The sequence below is a fragment of the Haliotis cracherodii genome, unplaced genomic scaffold, assembly GCF_022045235.1.
Source record: "Haliotis cracherodii isolate W230 unplaced genomic scaffold, xgHalCrac1.p SCAF_12, whole genome shotgun sequence".
Classification (NCBI taxonomy): domain Eukaryota; kingdom Metazoa; phylum Mollusca; class Gastropoda; order Lepetellida; family Haliotidae; genus Haliotis; species Haliotis cracherodii.
In genome coordinates, this window is record NW_027266267.1 from 12,372,254 (window position 1) to 12,389,725 (window position 17,472).

General features: G+C 41.1%; 1 protein-coding gene across 1 annotated transcript; it reads right to left on the bottom strand.

Annotated features, from left to right (window-relative positions):
• Positions 1 to 6,594: 6,594 nt before the first annotated feature.
• Positions 6,595 to 17,219, bottom strand: LOC139457556 (uncharacterized). Its single transcript, XM_071238933.1, has 8 exons — positions 16,383 to 17,219; positions 15,574 to 15,641; positions 13,393 to 13,576; positions 11,360 to 11,693; positions 10,740 to 10,884; positions 10,045 to 10,177; positions 7,396 to 7,438; positions 6,595 to 6,897 (listed from the first exon to the last, which is right to left on the bottom strand). Exons 1-8 carry the CDS (start codon positions 17,173 to 17,175, stop codon positions 6,705 to 6,707), a joined length of 1,893 nt encoding a protein of 630 aa, XP_071095034.1. The 5' UTR covers positions 17,176 to 17,219; the 3' UTR covers positions 6,595 to 6,704.
• Positions 17,220 to 17,472: the final 253 nt, after the last annotated feature.

The window sequence follows — 17,472 nt, forward strand, 5'->3', positions numbered from 1 at the left end:
TTTTTACATTGTGCTCGCTATATATCCCACCATCTTATTCTCTCCGTCAGTCTGAACTTCAAGCTCTCTATGATCAACTCCCAAAGCCCTGTATCATTATGGGTGATCTAAATGGGCACAATCCGATTTGGGGAAGTGTACAGACAAATAATAAGGGGAAACTTTTGGAAGATTTCATTTCCAACAATGACATATGTATCTATAACGATGGCTCAAACACATATCTACATCCCGGTACAGGTACCTACTCTGCTCTGGATTTATCACTCACTCACTCTGATTTATTAAACGAATTTGAATGGTCCGTCCACGAAGACCTCTGTGGCAGTGATCATTTCCCAACTATTTTAAAGCCTGTCTTACCTTCAGATGTTCCTCCTTCAACAAGATGGAACTTCACTAAAGCCAACTGGACTTTATTTGAAATGCTTGCATCCAATAAATTAAAACCTGATCTATTTATTGATGCGCCTGATCCGGTACAATTATTTTCAGATGAATTAAACAAAATAGCAGATGAATGTATTCCTAAGTCCTCTACAAATCCACATATCCGTAAACCATGGTTCAATACTGACTGCAAACAAGCTAGGAAGGCACGGAAAAAGGCTGAAAACTATTTCCGTCGCCATCCCATGGTCCATAATTTGAATAAATATAAAATCTTAAATGCTAAAGCCAGGCGTACGTTTAAACTAAATAAACGGCAATCTTGGCAACATTATGTTTCCAAGATAAACTCACGAACGCCCATGTCCAAGGTATGGAACATGATACAAAAAATTAAAGGTAAGGGTTCTAAATGTAGTGTCCACCATCTTAAGAATGGGGATGAACTATTAACTAATAAATCGGATATTGCAAATAAACTAGGTGAAACGTTAGCTAAACATTCTTCTTCCTCAAATTATGTCCCTCAATTCCAAAAATTTCAAAAACAGCAGGAAAAGAAAACTATAAATTTTAAATCAGATAATGGGGAAGATTATAATGAAATATTTTCGATCCATGAACTTCATACAGCTCTTGGTCAAGCTCATGATACTGCTACAGGAGCTGATAATGTACACTATCAACTCCTGAAGCACTTACCAGAACCGTGTTTAGAAACCCTTTTGTTGATTTTTGATGATATATGGACATCAGGTAAGTTTCCTTCTTCCTGGCGTGATGCCATAGTAATACCAATACCGAAACCTGGACGGGATCACAGTGATCCCTCAAATTATAGACCAATTTCATTGACCAGTTGCGTTTGCAAAACCATGGAACGCATGGTCAACAATAGATTAACATGGTACTTGGAATCAAATAATTTAATCTCAAATATTCAATGTGGTTTTCGTAAGAACCGGAGTACTGTTGACCATTTAGTTAGATTAGAGTCATTTGTTAAAAATGCAATTATAAACAATCAACATGCAGTGTCTATCTTTTTCGATCTAGAAAAAGCTTACGACACTACATGGAAACATGGTATTTTAAAGGACTTACACGATTTTGGATTGAGAGGCCGTTTGCCTCAATTTATATCCAAATTTTTAACTGACAGACAATTTCAAGTCCGTGTGGGCTCAACCCTGTCTGATCATTATAATCAGGATCAGGGTGTCCCACAAGGCAGTATCTTGTCTGTTACACTATTTAGTATTAAGATAAATAGCCTGTCTAAGGTTTTAAATGATTCCATAGATGGGTCGCTTTTCGTTGATGATTTTAACATATCTTGTCGTGGTAAAAATATGCATTCAATTGAGAGGAAATTGCAATTATGTCTTAATAAAATTCAAAGATGGTCACTGGAAAATGGCTTTAAATTTTCTAAAGCCAAGACAAATTGTATACATTTTTGTCGCAAATATAAACCACATCATGACCCTGTACTGTATTTGGATGGCACACCTATCAAAATTGTAAAGGAAGCCAAATTCCTAGGACTTATTTTTGATAGCCATTTGACATTTAAACCCCATATCAAATACCTTAAAGCTAAATGCCTGAAGGCACTCAATTTGTTAAAAGTCGTTTCCAATTCAAAGTGGGGAGGTGATCAGAAGACCCTCCTCCAGCTATATAGATCTCTCATACGTTCAAAACTGGATTATGGCTCCATCGTTTATGGAGGTGCATGCAAAAGCAATCTAAAAATTCTGGATTCTATACATCACCAAGGACTACGGCTCTGCCTTGGATCCTTCAGAACTTCTCCCATTAACAGTTTATATGTAGAGGCCGATGAACCATCACTAAAACTCAGACGTCTAAAATTATCTTTACAGTATATTACCAAATTATCTTCACATCAGTCAAACCCTGCATATGATTGCGTTTTTCGCCCCCTATATGAGGACCTCTACCAAAAGAAATCTTCTCTTATTCCCCCTCTTGGAATAAGGTTGAAAACTGCAATTTCTGATGCGAATTTACACCTTGAAAATATTTCTCCTTACCGCCTTCTGTCTTCGCCTCCTTGGCAACTGATAAAGCCAGACGTAGACCTGACACTCACACAACTAAAGAAATCTCAAACTAATCCACTAATTTATCAACAAGAATACCATCAACTGAGAACTAAATATGATACATACAAATCTATTTTTACAGATGGATCCAAGGATGGTGACGCAGTTGCTAGCGCTACTATCATTGGATCCAGAACAATATCGTTCAGGTTGCCACATGATAGTTCAATTTTCACGGCAGAATCACACGCCATCTTAACAGCTCTTAAATACATTCAAAATCAACCTAAGCATAAGCAGTTCGTAATATTTTCAGACTCTCTTTCGTGTCTTCAGGCTATTCACAACATGTCCAGTGCACATCCACTTTTACTCGAAATTGTCGAATTGTATAATGTTCTCGCTACTGGCCAATACGACATCGCTTTCTGTTGGTTACCCAGCCATGTTGGAATCATTGGTAACACAATGGCTGATGCTGCTGCAAAAGCAGCACTCAACAAATCTGTGACACCACTTCTTATCCCCTACAGTGATCTTAAACCCTTGATTAGATCGTACATCCGAGATCTAAGGCAAAAGAAGTGGGACACCCAAGTAGGTATCAATAAATTACATGAAATTACACCAAACATCGGTTACACCTACTTGGGTTGTCAGTCCAGATTTGAGGAGGTCATTATGCGACGATGTCGTATTGGCCATAGTAGGTATACCCACGAATATATTTTAAATGGTGACGATCCTCCATTTTGCATCCCTTGTGATGAGAGAATCACCGTCAAGCATGTCCTGCTTGATTGTGTTGATTTTTCCATCACAAGGGATGCATATTTCAAAGTTTCATCCTTAAAGGATCTTTTTAGTATCAATGCTCGTTTAATTATTGCCTTTTTAAAAGAAATTGAATTGTTACATAAATTTTGATTGATATGTTTTGTATATGATATAGTTTTTATAATTGGTAAAATCAATTTGATGACTGAGATTGTTAGTGGCTGTATCCTTGAAGGGGGTTGAAGTAACGTAAAATTATTGTCCCCCTGAGAGGATATGTAAGACCACATCATTCAAAGTACATTTATTCTTGCCACAGTTTTAGACGTAGAATATTTGTTTCTTTTAAGTGTTGGCTAAATTGCATATAATCACCAGTGGCTGAAGGGATGGTGTAAATCCTGCTGGGGAGCCGTGCAGGTAGCAAAAGTATTGTAAGTCCCCACGGTCCCCAGTAAGGTGGCCTAACTTTGGTTGCTGGTGATCTCTAGCCCATTTTTATATTGTATTGTTGATTGAAAATGTATTCTTTTTAATGTTCTAAACTAGTTTTAAAATCAACACTGTGATACTCTAGTTCTTTTTACTGTCCTTCGATGACAGATATTTCTTCCATTCATATATTTGTATTTCATGTCAGTTCTCGTCACGATATGGCTGAAATACTGCCGATGTGACGTTAAATATTAACTCACTCACTCACTCTCATGAGGGAACCTACTGCATTGCCTACATGACATGTGGTGAGAATGTTGTCAAGTCTCTCATGAGAGATACCTACTGCATTGCCTACAAGATGTGTGGTGAGAATGTTGTCAAGTCTCTCATGAGAGATACCTACTGCATTGCCTACATGACATGTGGTGAGTTGTCATTCATCCATAATCAGTAATGCAATATCGTGAGGAATCTGTTGATGCCCCAAGTTGAATCATCAAGCACCTTATAAAATGTCTTTTATAACATTCCACAAATAAACAAACACCTTGACCCTTAATCTTAATGTCTATCCCATCTGAGTCTGCTACCTCTTCAATGATTACAAAACAACATGAATATGAAATATAGACATTTAATTGATACAACTTTACACAAACAGTTTGCTAATTGCAGTAAATATACAACAAAGGTAAATAAACATTTTGAGAATATAACAAAGAGAATGTAAATATCTTAATACAAATAGAAAACTAAATATCACAGGCAAGAACATAATTACACAAACCAGGGAAATCTCAAGATAATGCTATATGTTGTATATATGGCATATTTCATTTGACGACTACTACACTTCAGATGATAATGCTTTATAAAAACAAGACACATAAATCATGAACAATAAAACAACACTGATCCAAAAATGGCCAACATGAACTGAATTCCTGAACAGGGTGGACGGAATGGTGATGATGGTCCTCATCTAAGAAAGACTAAACAGTAAGAAAAACATTGCAGGTATTTGTTAATCATCACCGCACTCAGCAGTATTCCAGCTATATTACGGCGGCCAGTAAATAATCAAGTCTGGAACAGACAATCCAGTGATAGATTTTATGAGCATAGATCACCGCCATTGGAGTACGATGATATGCAATCAACCAAGTCATCCAAACTGACCAACCAATTCACTTAATCGCCTCTAACAACAAGGATAAGTTCCTGGTGACCTTCATTTTAACCCATACTCCCCATGGGGCCTCAGTAAATTACTGCCAATGACTTCCTGAACAGTATGAGATTCAATGCATTCTAGGCCAGATTAATGATCTCTGAGATCTGGGAATAATTCCAATATATGATTAACCACAAACTTCATGAATTATGAACAATTAGGAAGTAAGATTTAATCTCCACATCACCAGTTTAAACTGAAACACAAAACTGATGCTAAAAGGTTTGCCAAGGTTTACCATACTAAACGGGGAATAAAGAATACTTTAGCCAATTAATCATGTGCATGTTTACAATAAATTTAATAAGATCAATCTTGATTTCTATAGCCATAATAAGAACTAAATAACAATAACAAAGAGAATAATCATCATCTTCCTGCATGAATATTTCAATACAATTAATGCTGGTTACAAAGGAAACAAAACTCAGCTTTGTGAGAGAGCCAAACAGAATCTTCTATAACAATAACCAACAAGCCCAAGCCCTCCTCATCTTTAAAAACCCTATGAGTTTCATAGGTCTGTGTGGTTTAAAACCCCTTTACATATTGTACACACCTGAGAGTCAAACAAATATATTCAGTGTGACGATCGAACAATTGATGCACTAGGCTACCCAACGAGCCAGTTGAGCTCTATGTCACTGATCTGTAATAAGATATAACTCTGTACAAGACCAATAAAAATCAAAGCCTATCAGATTAGCCTACAAACTGATGTGAACGTGCTTTAAGCTTGCAGTTGTGTATAAGGGGACTAGTGCTGGAACTAGAGTCTACAGTAAGGTGTGAACTGCAATAGTGATAATACTACATGCGTAAGTGAGAACAGTTTTATGTCCTGTGATGCTGATCCAAACAGCGATCTCAGCCCCATGACTGTCATAGCTCTCATGCTGTTAGGCACACTTATGATTGTCGTAGTGCGAAGGAACAGATGTTGGTCACAGATCATATCACAATGCTTATTGCAATCCTCAGGTCTTGTGTGTAGTCTATGCAAAGAAAATCACTGATGCCAATCAAGAGACTACTATGACACATCCGTATTAAGACAGACACATCCCTCATGAGCCAGACACATCCCTCATGAGCCAGACACATCTGTCATGAGCCAGACACATCCATCATGAGCCAGACACATCCGTCATGAGACAGACACACCCGTCATGAGACAGACACATCCGTCATGAGACAGACACATCCATCATGAGATAGACACATCCATCATGAGACAGACACATCCGTCATGAGACAGACACATCAATCATGAGATAGACACATCCATCATGAGACAGACACATCAGTCATGAGACAGACACATCCATCATGAGACAAACACATCCGTCACGAGACAGACACATCCCTCAGCAGACAGACACATCTGTGATGAGACAGACACATCCCTCAGCAGACAGACACATCAGTCATGAGACAGACACATCTGTCATGAGACAGACACATCCCTCAGCAGACAGACACATCCGTCATGAGACAGACACATCCATCATGAAACAGACACATGAGACAGACACATCCGTCATGAGACAGACACATGAGACAAACACATCCGTCATGAGACAGACACATCCCTCATGAAACAGACACATTCGTCATGAGACAGACACACCCCTCATGAAACTGAAACATCCATCATGAGAAATACACACCCCTCATGAAACAGACACATCCGTCATGAGACAGACACACCCCTCATGAGACAGACACACCCCTCAAGAGACTGGCACCTCCATCACAAGACCAACACATCCGTCACGAGACAGAAACATCTGTCACCTGAAACTGTTCCTAGTTCCACAACTACAGTTGAACTTGGCAGCACTTCCGTACTTGCTGCGACACTTGAAACAACCACCATCTCCAAGGTTACTATTATTGCTGAGGTTGCTGGCACTGTGTTTTTTCTTCAGCCCCTCTCCATTGACCCCGAGAAAGGAATGGTTTGAAGCAGATGTCTGCTGACCTCTGCAAGTAAAATCATGTCAGACATATGAAATAATTACGACAAGATGAAACTCAAATGTCTCAAATGGAAGTTATGACACATGGTTTTAAGGATGATTCCCATGGGGTCAAATCTCAAATTTAAATTCAGGAGACATTTCACATTAACGTAACAAAGATCCAAATTCAAAATAAAATAAAACTCATCATTCATGTTTGAAGTAGAAAGTGTTTGTTTGTTTGTTTGTTTTACTGAAACAATAACTTCAACTGTTATCAAGAAGTCTTATCTTGGTGATAGACATCTTCAAAAGTTTGTTTGATTCTGTAAGCTCCTTCAGAATAGACAGCAAAGTTAATAGAAAATAATGAACAGATAATACACCAAGGACTAACTGTCATGAGGCTGGAATATGAATGAGTGCTGAATTAGCGACAAACAAGCACAGCAATAAGCTCACTTGTACCTGCAGTTCTAGTGTAGTAAAATGAAAGATGTTGTGAGAATGGACAACTTACCTGTGTACACCTGGCTGTGAGTGGAACGACACCTGAGGTTCTTCTGAAGAAAAGGTGGATTCAAATTATTCAAATATTCCAACAATATTTCTATATCACATTATGTAATTATGTGCTGTCAAATCTATCTGATTCCTGTTGCAGATGTCTGTCACTATAGTGTACGAGAGGGTTTCAAAATGTTTTCAGCCAAGGTATATCTAGAACTGAAACAGTATTGTAAGCTGTAATTATTCATCAACACAGTCCCCTTACAATTTAATACACTTGCTCCATCGCCTCTCCAGGTCCGTTATCCCTGTTTTGTCCCCCTCAGAGGGTATGTAAGACCACGTCTTTCAAAGTATGTTTATTTCTGCCACTTTTTTAATCGTAGAATATGTGTTCGTTTAATCTGGTTAAAATTTGTCATTAATCGCCAACAGCTGAAGGGATGATGTAAATCCAGCTGGGGTCCATGCAGGTAGCAAAAGTACTGTAAGTCCCCATGGACCCCAGCATGGTGATCTACCTTCAGCTGCTGGTGATCTATAGCCCTTTTTTATATTGTACTGTTTCATTTAGTGATATCTTTTTATGGTTGTATGCTAGTTTTAAACATTAATCTGTGATATTCTAGTAATTTTACTGTCCATCGATGACAGGTTTTATTTAGTTTAAATCTAAGTATTAAAAATGTATAACTTCTCGTCACGATATGGCTGAAATATTGCCGATGTGATGTAAAGCATTAACTCACTCACTCACTCACTATCCATGTTTTGTTAGCCCCCAACAGCAGCAACCAATCCTAGGTCCTTGTTAAATCTCTGACCACAAAGTGTTTTTTTCAAATTTGAAAACAGGTGGTAGTCACTTGGGGACACATTAAGTGACTAAGATTGATGGATTGGGAACTCTTGTCCACATTCCCATACTGCAGCCACTGCAACATGACTGGGGTGAACTGAACCAGTGTCCTGATGGAGGACAGACAACACCATGGTGAAATTTACCACGACACTTCTTCTGGTTTGTTGTTTTACACCGCACTCAGCAATATTCCAGCTATATGACGGGGGTCCCTAAAATAATCCAGTGATTAATATCATGAGCATCGATCCATGCAATTGGTATCAATGACATGCATCAACCAAGTCAGTGAGCCTGACCACCTGATCGCCTTTTAAGACAAGCATAGTCGCCTTTTACGGCAAGCATGGGTTGCTGAAGACCTATTCTACCCCGGATCTTCACGGGTCTGCACAACCTGGAGGAAACCTTCTACTCAGTTGGATCCAGGCACTCTAGCATCATTGGCAGAAGTGTGCGGACTGCAGATGGGATAATCTTGAAAAATCAGCTACTGCAATCTAAAATCAGCTACTGCAATCTACACGGACCATCACAGTTAGTCTCCGAACTTTTCAGCCACCTCTCATAGTTAAAAGGTGAAAAGACTTCTTGTATAGTTGATATGAGTTATTGGCGTCATTTCTTCAGATGTCAAGTTAGGGTTAATGCAGTGATTAATATCGTGAGCATCAATCCACGCAATTGGGATTGATGACGTCATGGGTCGACGAGAGTGTGTCATCTACCAAACTTCTCGCCCACGCTGAAATACCTTCATCCAACATTGAATTGTCACATATGATTGCGCAGCCTCCCCACAACCAGCATCAATATATTTTGGTGATCGACCTCTAAGATGAGAAATTTGATCTTTGCTCCATTTTGTCCTTTTCAATACGAAGGAGTAGGGTACCTCAGAGTAGAAATATATCATCAGCAAGTCACTGGTCTGTTTGTTTGTTTGTTGTTTAGAGCCGCACTCAGCAATATTCCAGCTATTTGACAGCGGTCTGTAAATAATCTGGACCAGACAATCCAGTGATTGCTATCATGAGCATTGATCCACACAATTGGGATACGATGACATGCATCAGCAACGTCAATGAACCTGACCACCTGATCTTGACATCCCGTTCGTAAACAACATGGATCTCAACGTGCAGTTTTCGGTCGACTGCAGGATTTGAAAAGCACGTGGGCGTTGACAGATATGTTGCAAGTCATGACATGTTTTTAATCAAGGTACTTCAGTGATTTGACCCGTGAAGATTCCGGGGTAAAATAGGTCTTCAGCAACCCATGCTTGCCGTAAAAGGCGACTATGCTTGTTGTAAAAGGCGACAAACGGGATCGGCTGGTTAGGCTCGCTGACTTGATTGATGCATGTAATCGATCCCAATTGTGTGGATCGATGCTCATGATATTAATCACTGGATTGTCTGGTCCAGACTCGATTATTTACAGAGCGCCGTCATATAGCTGGAATATTGCTGAGTGCGGCATTAATCAACAAACAAACAACAACAACTTGAGTGATTTAATGCACTTCATGAGGAAAGGATGTCTTATTACAATATAGATCTTGTTATCGATCAGATCATCTTGACTGGGCACCGCCATTTTGTTTGAAGCAAATGCAAGTGATATGAAAGGTGGAATATGATTGGTCAGTTGGAGGGACATAATTCGTAACTGCCACTGGTGTCGCTATGATCAGGCTCAAGATTCCTGCCTAGTTCTGCAAGGGTGGAAACTGGACTTTTATGGTCAGTTAACGTCCTTGCTTTGGGAAGATGAATTCAGATGGGGAATTACCTTTTGATTTGCCTCTGTCTCTGCCAACATGTGTTGCCTGGGGACCGTATCTCCGAGATCCTGGTGTTTCTTCTTCACTAGAGTCACTCACATCTTCCCTCTTGCCTCCTGGACGAGGAACTTTCTTCGCATACTGAAACACCAAACATGGAACATGATTAAACAGTCAAGCAATCTGACAGTGCCACTACAACCTGCCAAGCTCTCTCTGACTTGCAGAGGGCATAGGGTGACCCAGTCACCTAAGGTGCCACAGTTCGCTATGCAGAGTTGTGTCCCTTGGGCACGCCAGAAAACAAGGATTATTGGTTCAAATCCCGGTTCCCCCTGATTATGTTTCTAGGTCTGTCAGCACCATACACTTGCTCATGTGTTTCACCAAAATGGTAAACATCTGAGACTTGCATCACTTCAGGCTTTCCTTCCACATCCACGTCCTAAGACATAACTGGAATACTGTTCAAAGCGGCGTGAAACCTATCTCAGTCATTCACTGACTTGCTGCCCTGACTAGAGATAGTTGTGTGGCCAGTATCCCCCTCCCGGACACCCGGTCATCCATCCCCTCCCATCACCCAATGAGCAGGAAGCCCATCATACATCACATCCCTGCCCAACATGGGTGATCCATTTTGTTTTGTCCATCTCTCATACATAAATACAAATACACATACCACCAAGTCAAGCAACCTGACAGTACCACTAAGCTGCCTAGCTCTCTCTGACTTGCTGTCCTTGATGGAGGTGGTTGTGTGGCCAGTAGAACTCATGGGTGATCCACGTTGTTTTGTCCATCTCTCATACATAAATACAAATACACATACTACCCAGTCAAGCATACTACCCAGTCAAGCAACCACTAAGCTGCCTAGCTCTCTCTGACTTGCTGTCCTTGATGGAGGTGGTTGTGTGGCCAGTAGAACTCATGGGTGATCCACGTTGTTTTGTCCATCTCTCATACATAAATACAAATACACATACTACCCAGTCAAGCATACTACCCAGTCAAGCAACCACTAAGCTGCCTAGCTCTCTCTGACTTGCTGTCCTTGATGGAGGTGGTTGTGTGGCCAGTAGAACTCATGGGTGATCCACGTTGTTTTGTCCATCTCTCATACATAAATACAAATACACATACTACCCAGTCAAGCATACTACACAGTCAAGCAACCACTAAGCTGCCTAGCTCTCTCTGACTTGCTGTCCTTGATGGAGGTGGTTGTGTGGCCAGTAGAACTCATGGGTGATCCACGTTGTTTTGTCCATCTCTCATACATAAATACAAATACACATACTACCCAGTCAAGCATACTACCCAGTCAAGCAACCACTAAGCTGCCTAGCTCTCTCTGACTTGCTGTCCTTGATGGAGGTGGTTGTGTGGCCAGTAGAACTCATGGGTGATCCACGTTGTTTTGTCCATCTCTCATACATAAATACAAATACACATACTACCCAGTCAAGCAACCTGACAGTACCACTAACCTGCCTAGCTCTATCAGACTTGCTAGCCTTGCTGGAGGTAACTGTGTGGCCAGTAGAACTCATGGGTGAGCCGTGTTGTTTCGTCCGTCTCTCACACATGGGGATGTGATGTTGTGCAGTCTGCTTGTTGAACATACGACCACACCATTTACACGTCACAGGTGCTGGAAATGGGAAGACACATGTAGTCAGACTACCATAAAAAAATCCTCAGGATTAAACACATCTTCCCAAGGCAAGTGAGTTAACTGACTATAGAAGTCCAGTTTCCACCCTTGCTGAACTAGGCTGGACTAACGAGTCTGTGCATAGTCCAATCAAAATCTCACTCCGAAATCGAAATCCAGTTCGTAAATTGTCATGCAGTTTTTGGTTGATTGCAGGATTTGCACAGCATGTGCACCTCTTACTCGTTCTCAACAGATATTTTCTAAATCTTTTCATGTTTTTAATCAAGTTGCTTATACGTGATTTGATGCACTTCGCGATGTAAGACTCGTTTTATCACAATATATTGATCTTGATCAATCAGATCATCTTGACTGGGCGACGCCGTTTTGTTTGAAGCAAATGCAAGTGATACCAGAGGTGGAATCTGATTGGTCCATAGGAGAGGCATAGAAAGGACATAACTTGTAACATCCACTGGTGGCGCTACGATCGAGCCCAGGAATTCCAGCATAGTTTGGCAAGGGTGGAAACTGGACTTTTAGTTAGTTAACTCTCTGGATCGGTAAGATGGCTTAAACATGGAAAATGGGTTTTGGTGTCAGAAATCCTAACTGCAGAAAAGGCAATAGCAAAACCAGAAAATGGGAGGTAATAGAGAAAAATTAACAAGTAGCAATAAGAAGAATCAACATGCCTGTGCTAAACCACTGTGAAAGTCTCGAGGAGTTTTGCTTTCAAAGGTGATAAATTAATGTGAGCCCTTGTGAGCTTAGCTTCAAATATGTAACATGTTTTGTAAATACCTGAGTACAGGAAAAATAGAACCATGGTACATGATGATGTAAACATAGTGATCTGGTAACAATATATAGAATACTAAACGAGCTCTCGTGTAATACCAATTTTATGAAATGAGTGAATAGTTCTGGTATCCTGAGTTTTATAAAATTGGTATTACACGCGAGCGAGTCTAGTATTTTATTTATGACGCCGTGACAGCTCATACGCACAACACCAATTTCTATACTAACTAACTTAACTGAACCTAACCTCTTACATCTACCCGAGGCAAGAGAGTTAACTGTCTATAAAAGTCCAGTTTCCACCCTTGCCGAACTAGGCTGGTATTGTGGAGTTACAGATTGGCTGGACTAACAAGTCTATGCATAGTCCAATCAAAATCGCCCACCGAAATCGAAATCTGGTTCATAAACTGTCGTGCAGATTTTGGTCGATTGAAAAATTTGCAAAACATGTGCACCGCCAACTCGTTGTCAACAGATATTTTCCAAATCTCTTTATGTTTTTAATCAAGGTGCTCACGTGATTTGATGTACTTCGCGAAGTAAGACCCGTTTTCTCACAATATAGATCTTGATTATTGATCAGATCGTCTTGACTGGGCGCCTCGGTTTGGTTTGAAGCAAATGCAAGTGATACGAGAGGAGGAATCTGATTGGTCCATAGGAGAGACATAGAAGGGACTTAATTTGTAACAGCCACTGGTGGCGCTACGATCAAGCCCAGGAATTCCAGCCAAGTTCGGCAAAGTTGGAAACTGGACTTTTAAAGTCAGTTAACAACCTTGCCTCACGAAGATGACCTCTTAATTTAGCTGAATAACGTACTAAACAACTAAATAATCCCCACAAGGGCAACTTCCTGGATTCGGGTGTGAGGCAGCCATCTTACCAAAACGTTCCTCTGCAGCTCTGGCCCTTGCTGCCTGTTTAGCTTTACGGATATGATGATGGAGTTCTGCACGAGTCTGGCGCCAGTCACCAGTAGCCTTCTGAGGTCGAGAATTGATGTCTGGGAAAATATCTTCGTCATTGGAGCTATCAGTGAACCTGCCACAAGCCTGCTCATGTTGGACCTGAAAGGAATCTCCTTGTAGTGAAAAACATCTTTCGGGCTAAGAGGATGTTAAATCTCGATCGATCACTGGGTCTAGGGAGTCGCAACTTTCAGAGGTGTGTGCAGCTCTCAGGATGTCAACTGAGTTATTGATCTATATACCGCTATGGCCTGATACCACAGGCCCAGTCATCTAAGGCGCCGCGATTCGCTGCGCAGAGTTGTGGCCCTTGGGCACACCAGAAACCTATGATTGTGGGTTCGAATCCCTGTTCGCCCCGATTATTATGTTTCTATTATGTTTATGTTTGTCAGCACTGTACCCATGCTCGTGGGTTTTACCGAAGTGGTAAACGTCCTAGACCTGGGCTTTCCTCCCACATTAAGCTGGCACGCCATGATATAACTGGAATAATGTTAAAAGCGGCGTTAAATCCAACTCACTCACTCACTACCTGATACCACATGAAACAGTGATATTACCATTCTCTCTCTCTCTCTCTCTCTCTCTCTCTCTCTCTATATATATATATATATATATACTGAACCAAATTAAAAACTTAACAATCCTAAAATTTTAACATTTTGACCAGTTATCATTGTGGGCCCTTATTGTGTATTTAAACAGTAATGGCCACGTATTGTCTTCAGATAACACCCGTTTTTGTGCAGGTGAATCGATCAAAATCATGTGCACAGCACTGTTGATGTTATTACCGAATACCGTAGGTGCTTGGAACAAATTATGGTTACCACCGTTAATTAAAATCCTTCTTTCGACATTAATGATTAAAAATTACCTTCTCTGATACATTTGTTCGTTGTATATCATATATGGGGTTACTTTTAAAAATGTGAAGTTTTTGATTTGACTCAGTTTATATCGGCTTTGACAGACTTCCCACATGATTCACCAGTTTACAGGCTCTGATAGACTTCCACATGGCTTACCTTTCCATAGGCACTGACAGGCTTCCCACATGGCTTTCCATTTAATAGGCACTGACAGGCTTCCCACATAGCTTCTCAAATGGCTTACCAGTCTACAGGTTTTGACAGGCTTCCCATATTGCTTACCAGTTTACAGGCTCTGACAGGCTTCCCACATGGCTTTCCGTTTTATAGGCAGTGACAGGCTTCCCACATAGCTTCCAACATGGCTTACCAGTCTATAGGTTTTAACAGGCTTCCCATTACTTACCATTTCATAGGCACTGACAGACTTCTAACATGGCTTACCAGTTTACAGGCTCTGACAGGCTTCCCACATGGCTTACCGTTTCATAGGCTCTGACAGGCTTCCCACATGACTCACCAGTCTATAGGCTCTGACAGGCTTCCCACACCATGCACATGGCTTACCAGTCTACAGGCTTTGACAGGCTTCCCACATGGCTTACCAGTCTATAGGCTCTGACAGGCTTCCCACACCATGCACATGGCTTACCAGTCTACAGGCTTTGACAGGCTTCCCATATGACTCCACTAGTCTACAGACTTTGACAGGCTTCCCACATGACTCACCAGTTTACAGGCTCTGACAGGCTTCCCACACCATGCACATGGCTTACCAGTCTACAGGCTTTGACAGGCTTCCCACATGGCTTACCAGTCTACAGGCTTTGACAGGCTTCCCACATGGCTTACCAGTCTATAGAATCTGACAGGTTTCCCACACCATGCACATGGCTTACCAGTCTACAGGCTTTGACAGGCTTCCCACATGGCTTACCAGTCTACAGGCTTTAACAGGCTTCCCACATGGCTTACCAGTCTATAGAATCTGACAGGCTTCCCACACCATGCACATGGCTTACCAGTCTACAGGCTTTGACAGGCTTCCCACATGGCTTACCAGTCTACAGGCTTTGACAGGCTTCCCACATGGCTTACCAGTCTATAGAATCTGACAGGTTTCCCACACCATGCACATGGCTTACCAGTCTACAGGCTTTGACAGGCTTCCCACATGACTCACCAGTCTATAGGCTCTGACAGGTTTCCCACATGACTTACCAGTCTATAGGCTCTGACAGGTTTCCCACAGTGGCGGCATGGCATCTTAGCAGCAGCTCTGTCAGCATCTGAAACATCCATGATGATGTTTCAGTTACACAGGACAAAACCATGATGTTTCAATGACATGTGTGAATACCATTTTTCAGTGACTTGGGACAATGCCATGATGTCTGAATGATGCAGGACAATACCATAATGTTTCAGTGAAAGGGAACAATACCATGACGCTTCAAAGATATGGACCAACAGCATGGTGTTTCTTGAATATAAGTACCATGGTATTTCAGTGACACGAGACACTACCATTACACTTCAGTGACACGAGACAATACCATGGCACTTCGGTGACGCGAGACACTACCATGATGTTTCAGTGACACGAGACACTACCATGATGTTTCATGGAAGCGAGACACTGCCATCATGCTTCAGTGACACGAGACACTACCACGACACTTCATTGACACGAGACACTACCATCATGCTTCAGTGACACGAGACACTACCATGACACGAGACACTACCATGATGTTTCAGTGACGCGAGACACTACCATCATGCTTCAGTGACACGAGACACTACCATGACACTTCAGTGACACAAAACACTACCACGATGAGTCAGTGACACTACTCTCAGACTTCTGTATTATTGGTTCTGTCTAACAACGCTTATTAACTGGAAAAGGTGAGCTACACAATTTTCACACACCCAAAAAAATCCAAAACAACACTTGTTTCATAGTATGAGTAACTCCATAACACTGTAACTCCATTTTCATAAATTGTGTAAATCAACAAACTCACCATATCCAAATTCCCCGTCAGATGACATGTCACTATCATCAGATGCATAGACCCTCTGTTGATGACCTGCACGAGGTGTGAACAGGTATTCTTCATCCAAGCCCTCTACCTTCCCTGTTTCGGAGGCAACATCACGCGGTCTCATCGGTGGTTTCTTTTTACTTTTCCTATGAGGACTGACAGATACTGGGGATAGGAAGTCGGCAAACTCATCCTCCTGACCAGGTTCGTGGAAGAACGCATCGAACTCGGAATCTAAATGATTGACAAATGAGCGAAACGCATCTGAAAATGTAGGAGGCTGTTTTGTGTATTTCGGTGGAGCCTTTTCTTCTTTGTAGGTCGGAGTTTCCCCCCCTTTCTGATGCCAAGGTTTCTTCCTCTCTTCCTTATTCTTCCCAAAGAAGGAGCTTGTCCAGTGAGGATCTTTCTTCTTCCCAGGGTCTTTGTTTTCCTTCTTCTCCGATTGTGTTTTTGTGCCGGACGTATAGGATTCTGAATATGTATACTTTGGGCAGTTGTTTGTCTTAAAGAAACTTGATGATTGTGCATTTGCGGTTTCTGTTTTCTTGGCTTCTCTCTTCTTGTTAATATCTCTCTCAAGTATCTCTCTTCGATCTTTACTTTGGAGGTAATCATAAGCTGCTGAAATTTCTTTAAACTTTTCTTCTGCACCTGCATCCTTGTTTTTGTCTGGGTGCCACTTCTTGGCCAGAGTGCGAAAAGACTTCTTAATTTCATCTTCAGAGGCCCCTGGTTTAAGACCCAATGTGTCAAAGTGGTTCTTAGTCATTGTGACCCATGCCACCGGATCTATGGCATGGAGGGGTCAAGGGTTACGGTTACAGCTGAAGGAAAAAAAGGATACTACTTATTATTAATTATTACTATATATTAAGAATCCAAGGTTTGTTTGCAATCTAAGACTGCAAACACAATCAACTGCAGCTTCAGTGAGTGAGTGAGTGAGAGTGTTTGATTGATTGATTGATTGATTCATTGATCAAACACTTTTGAACAAAAAAAAAAAATTAAATCCCATTTTGCCAACATAAGGCATTTGAATCCTAGATAAATACTTGTAGAGGAA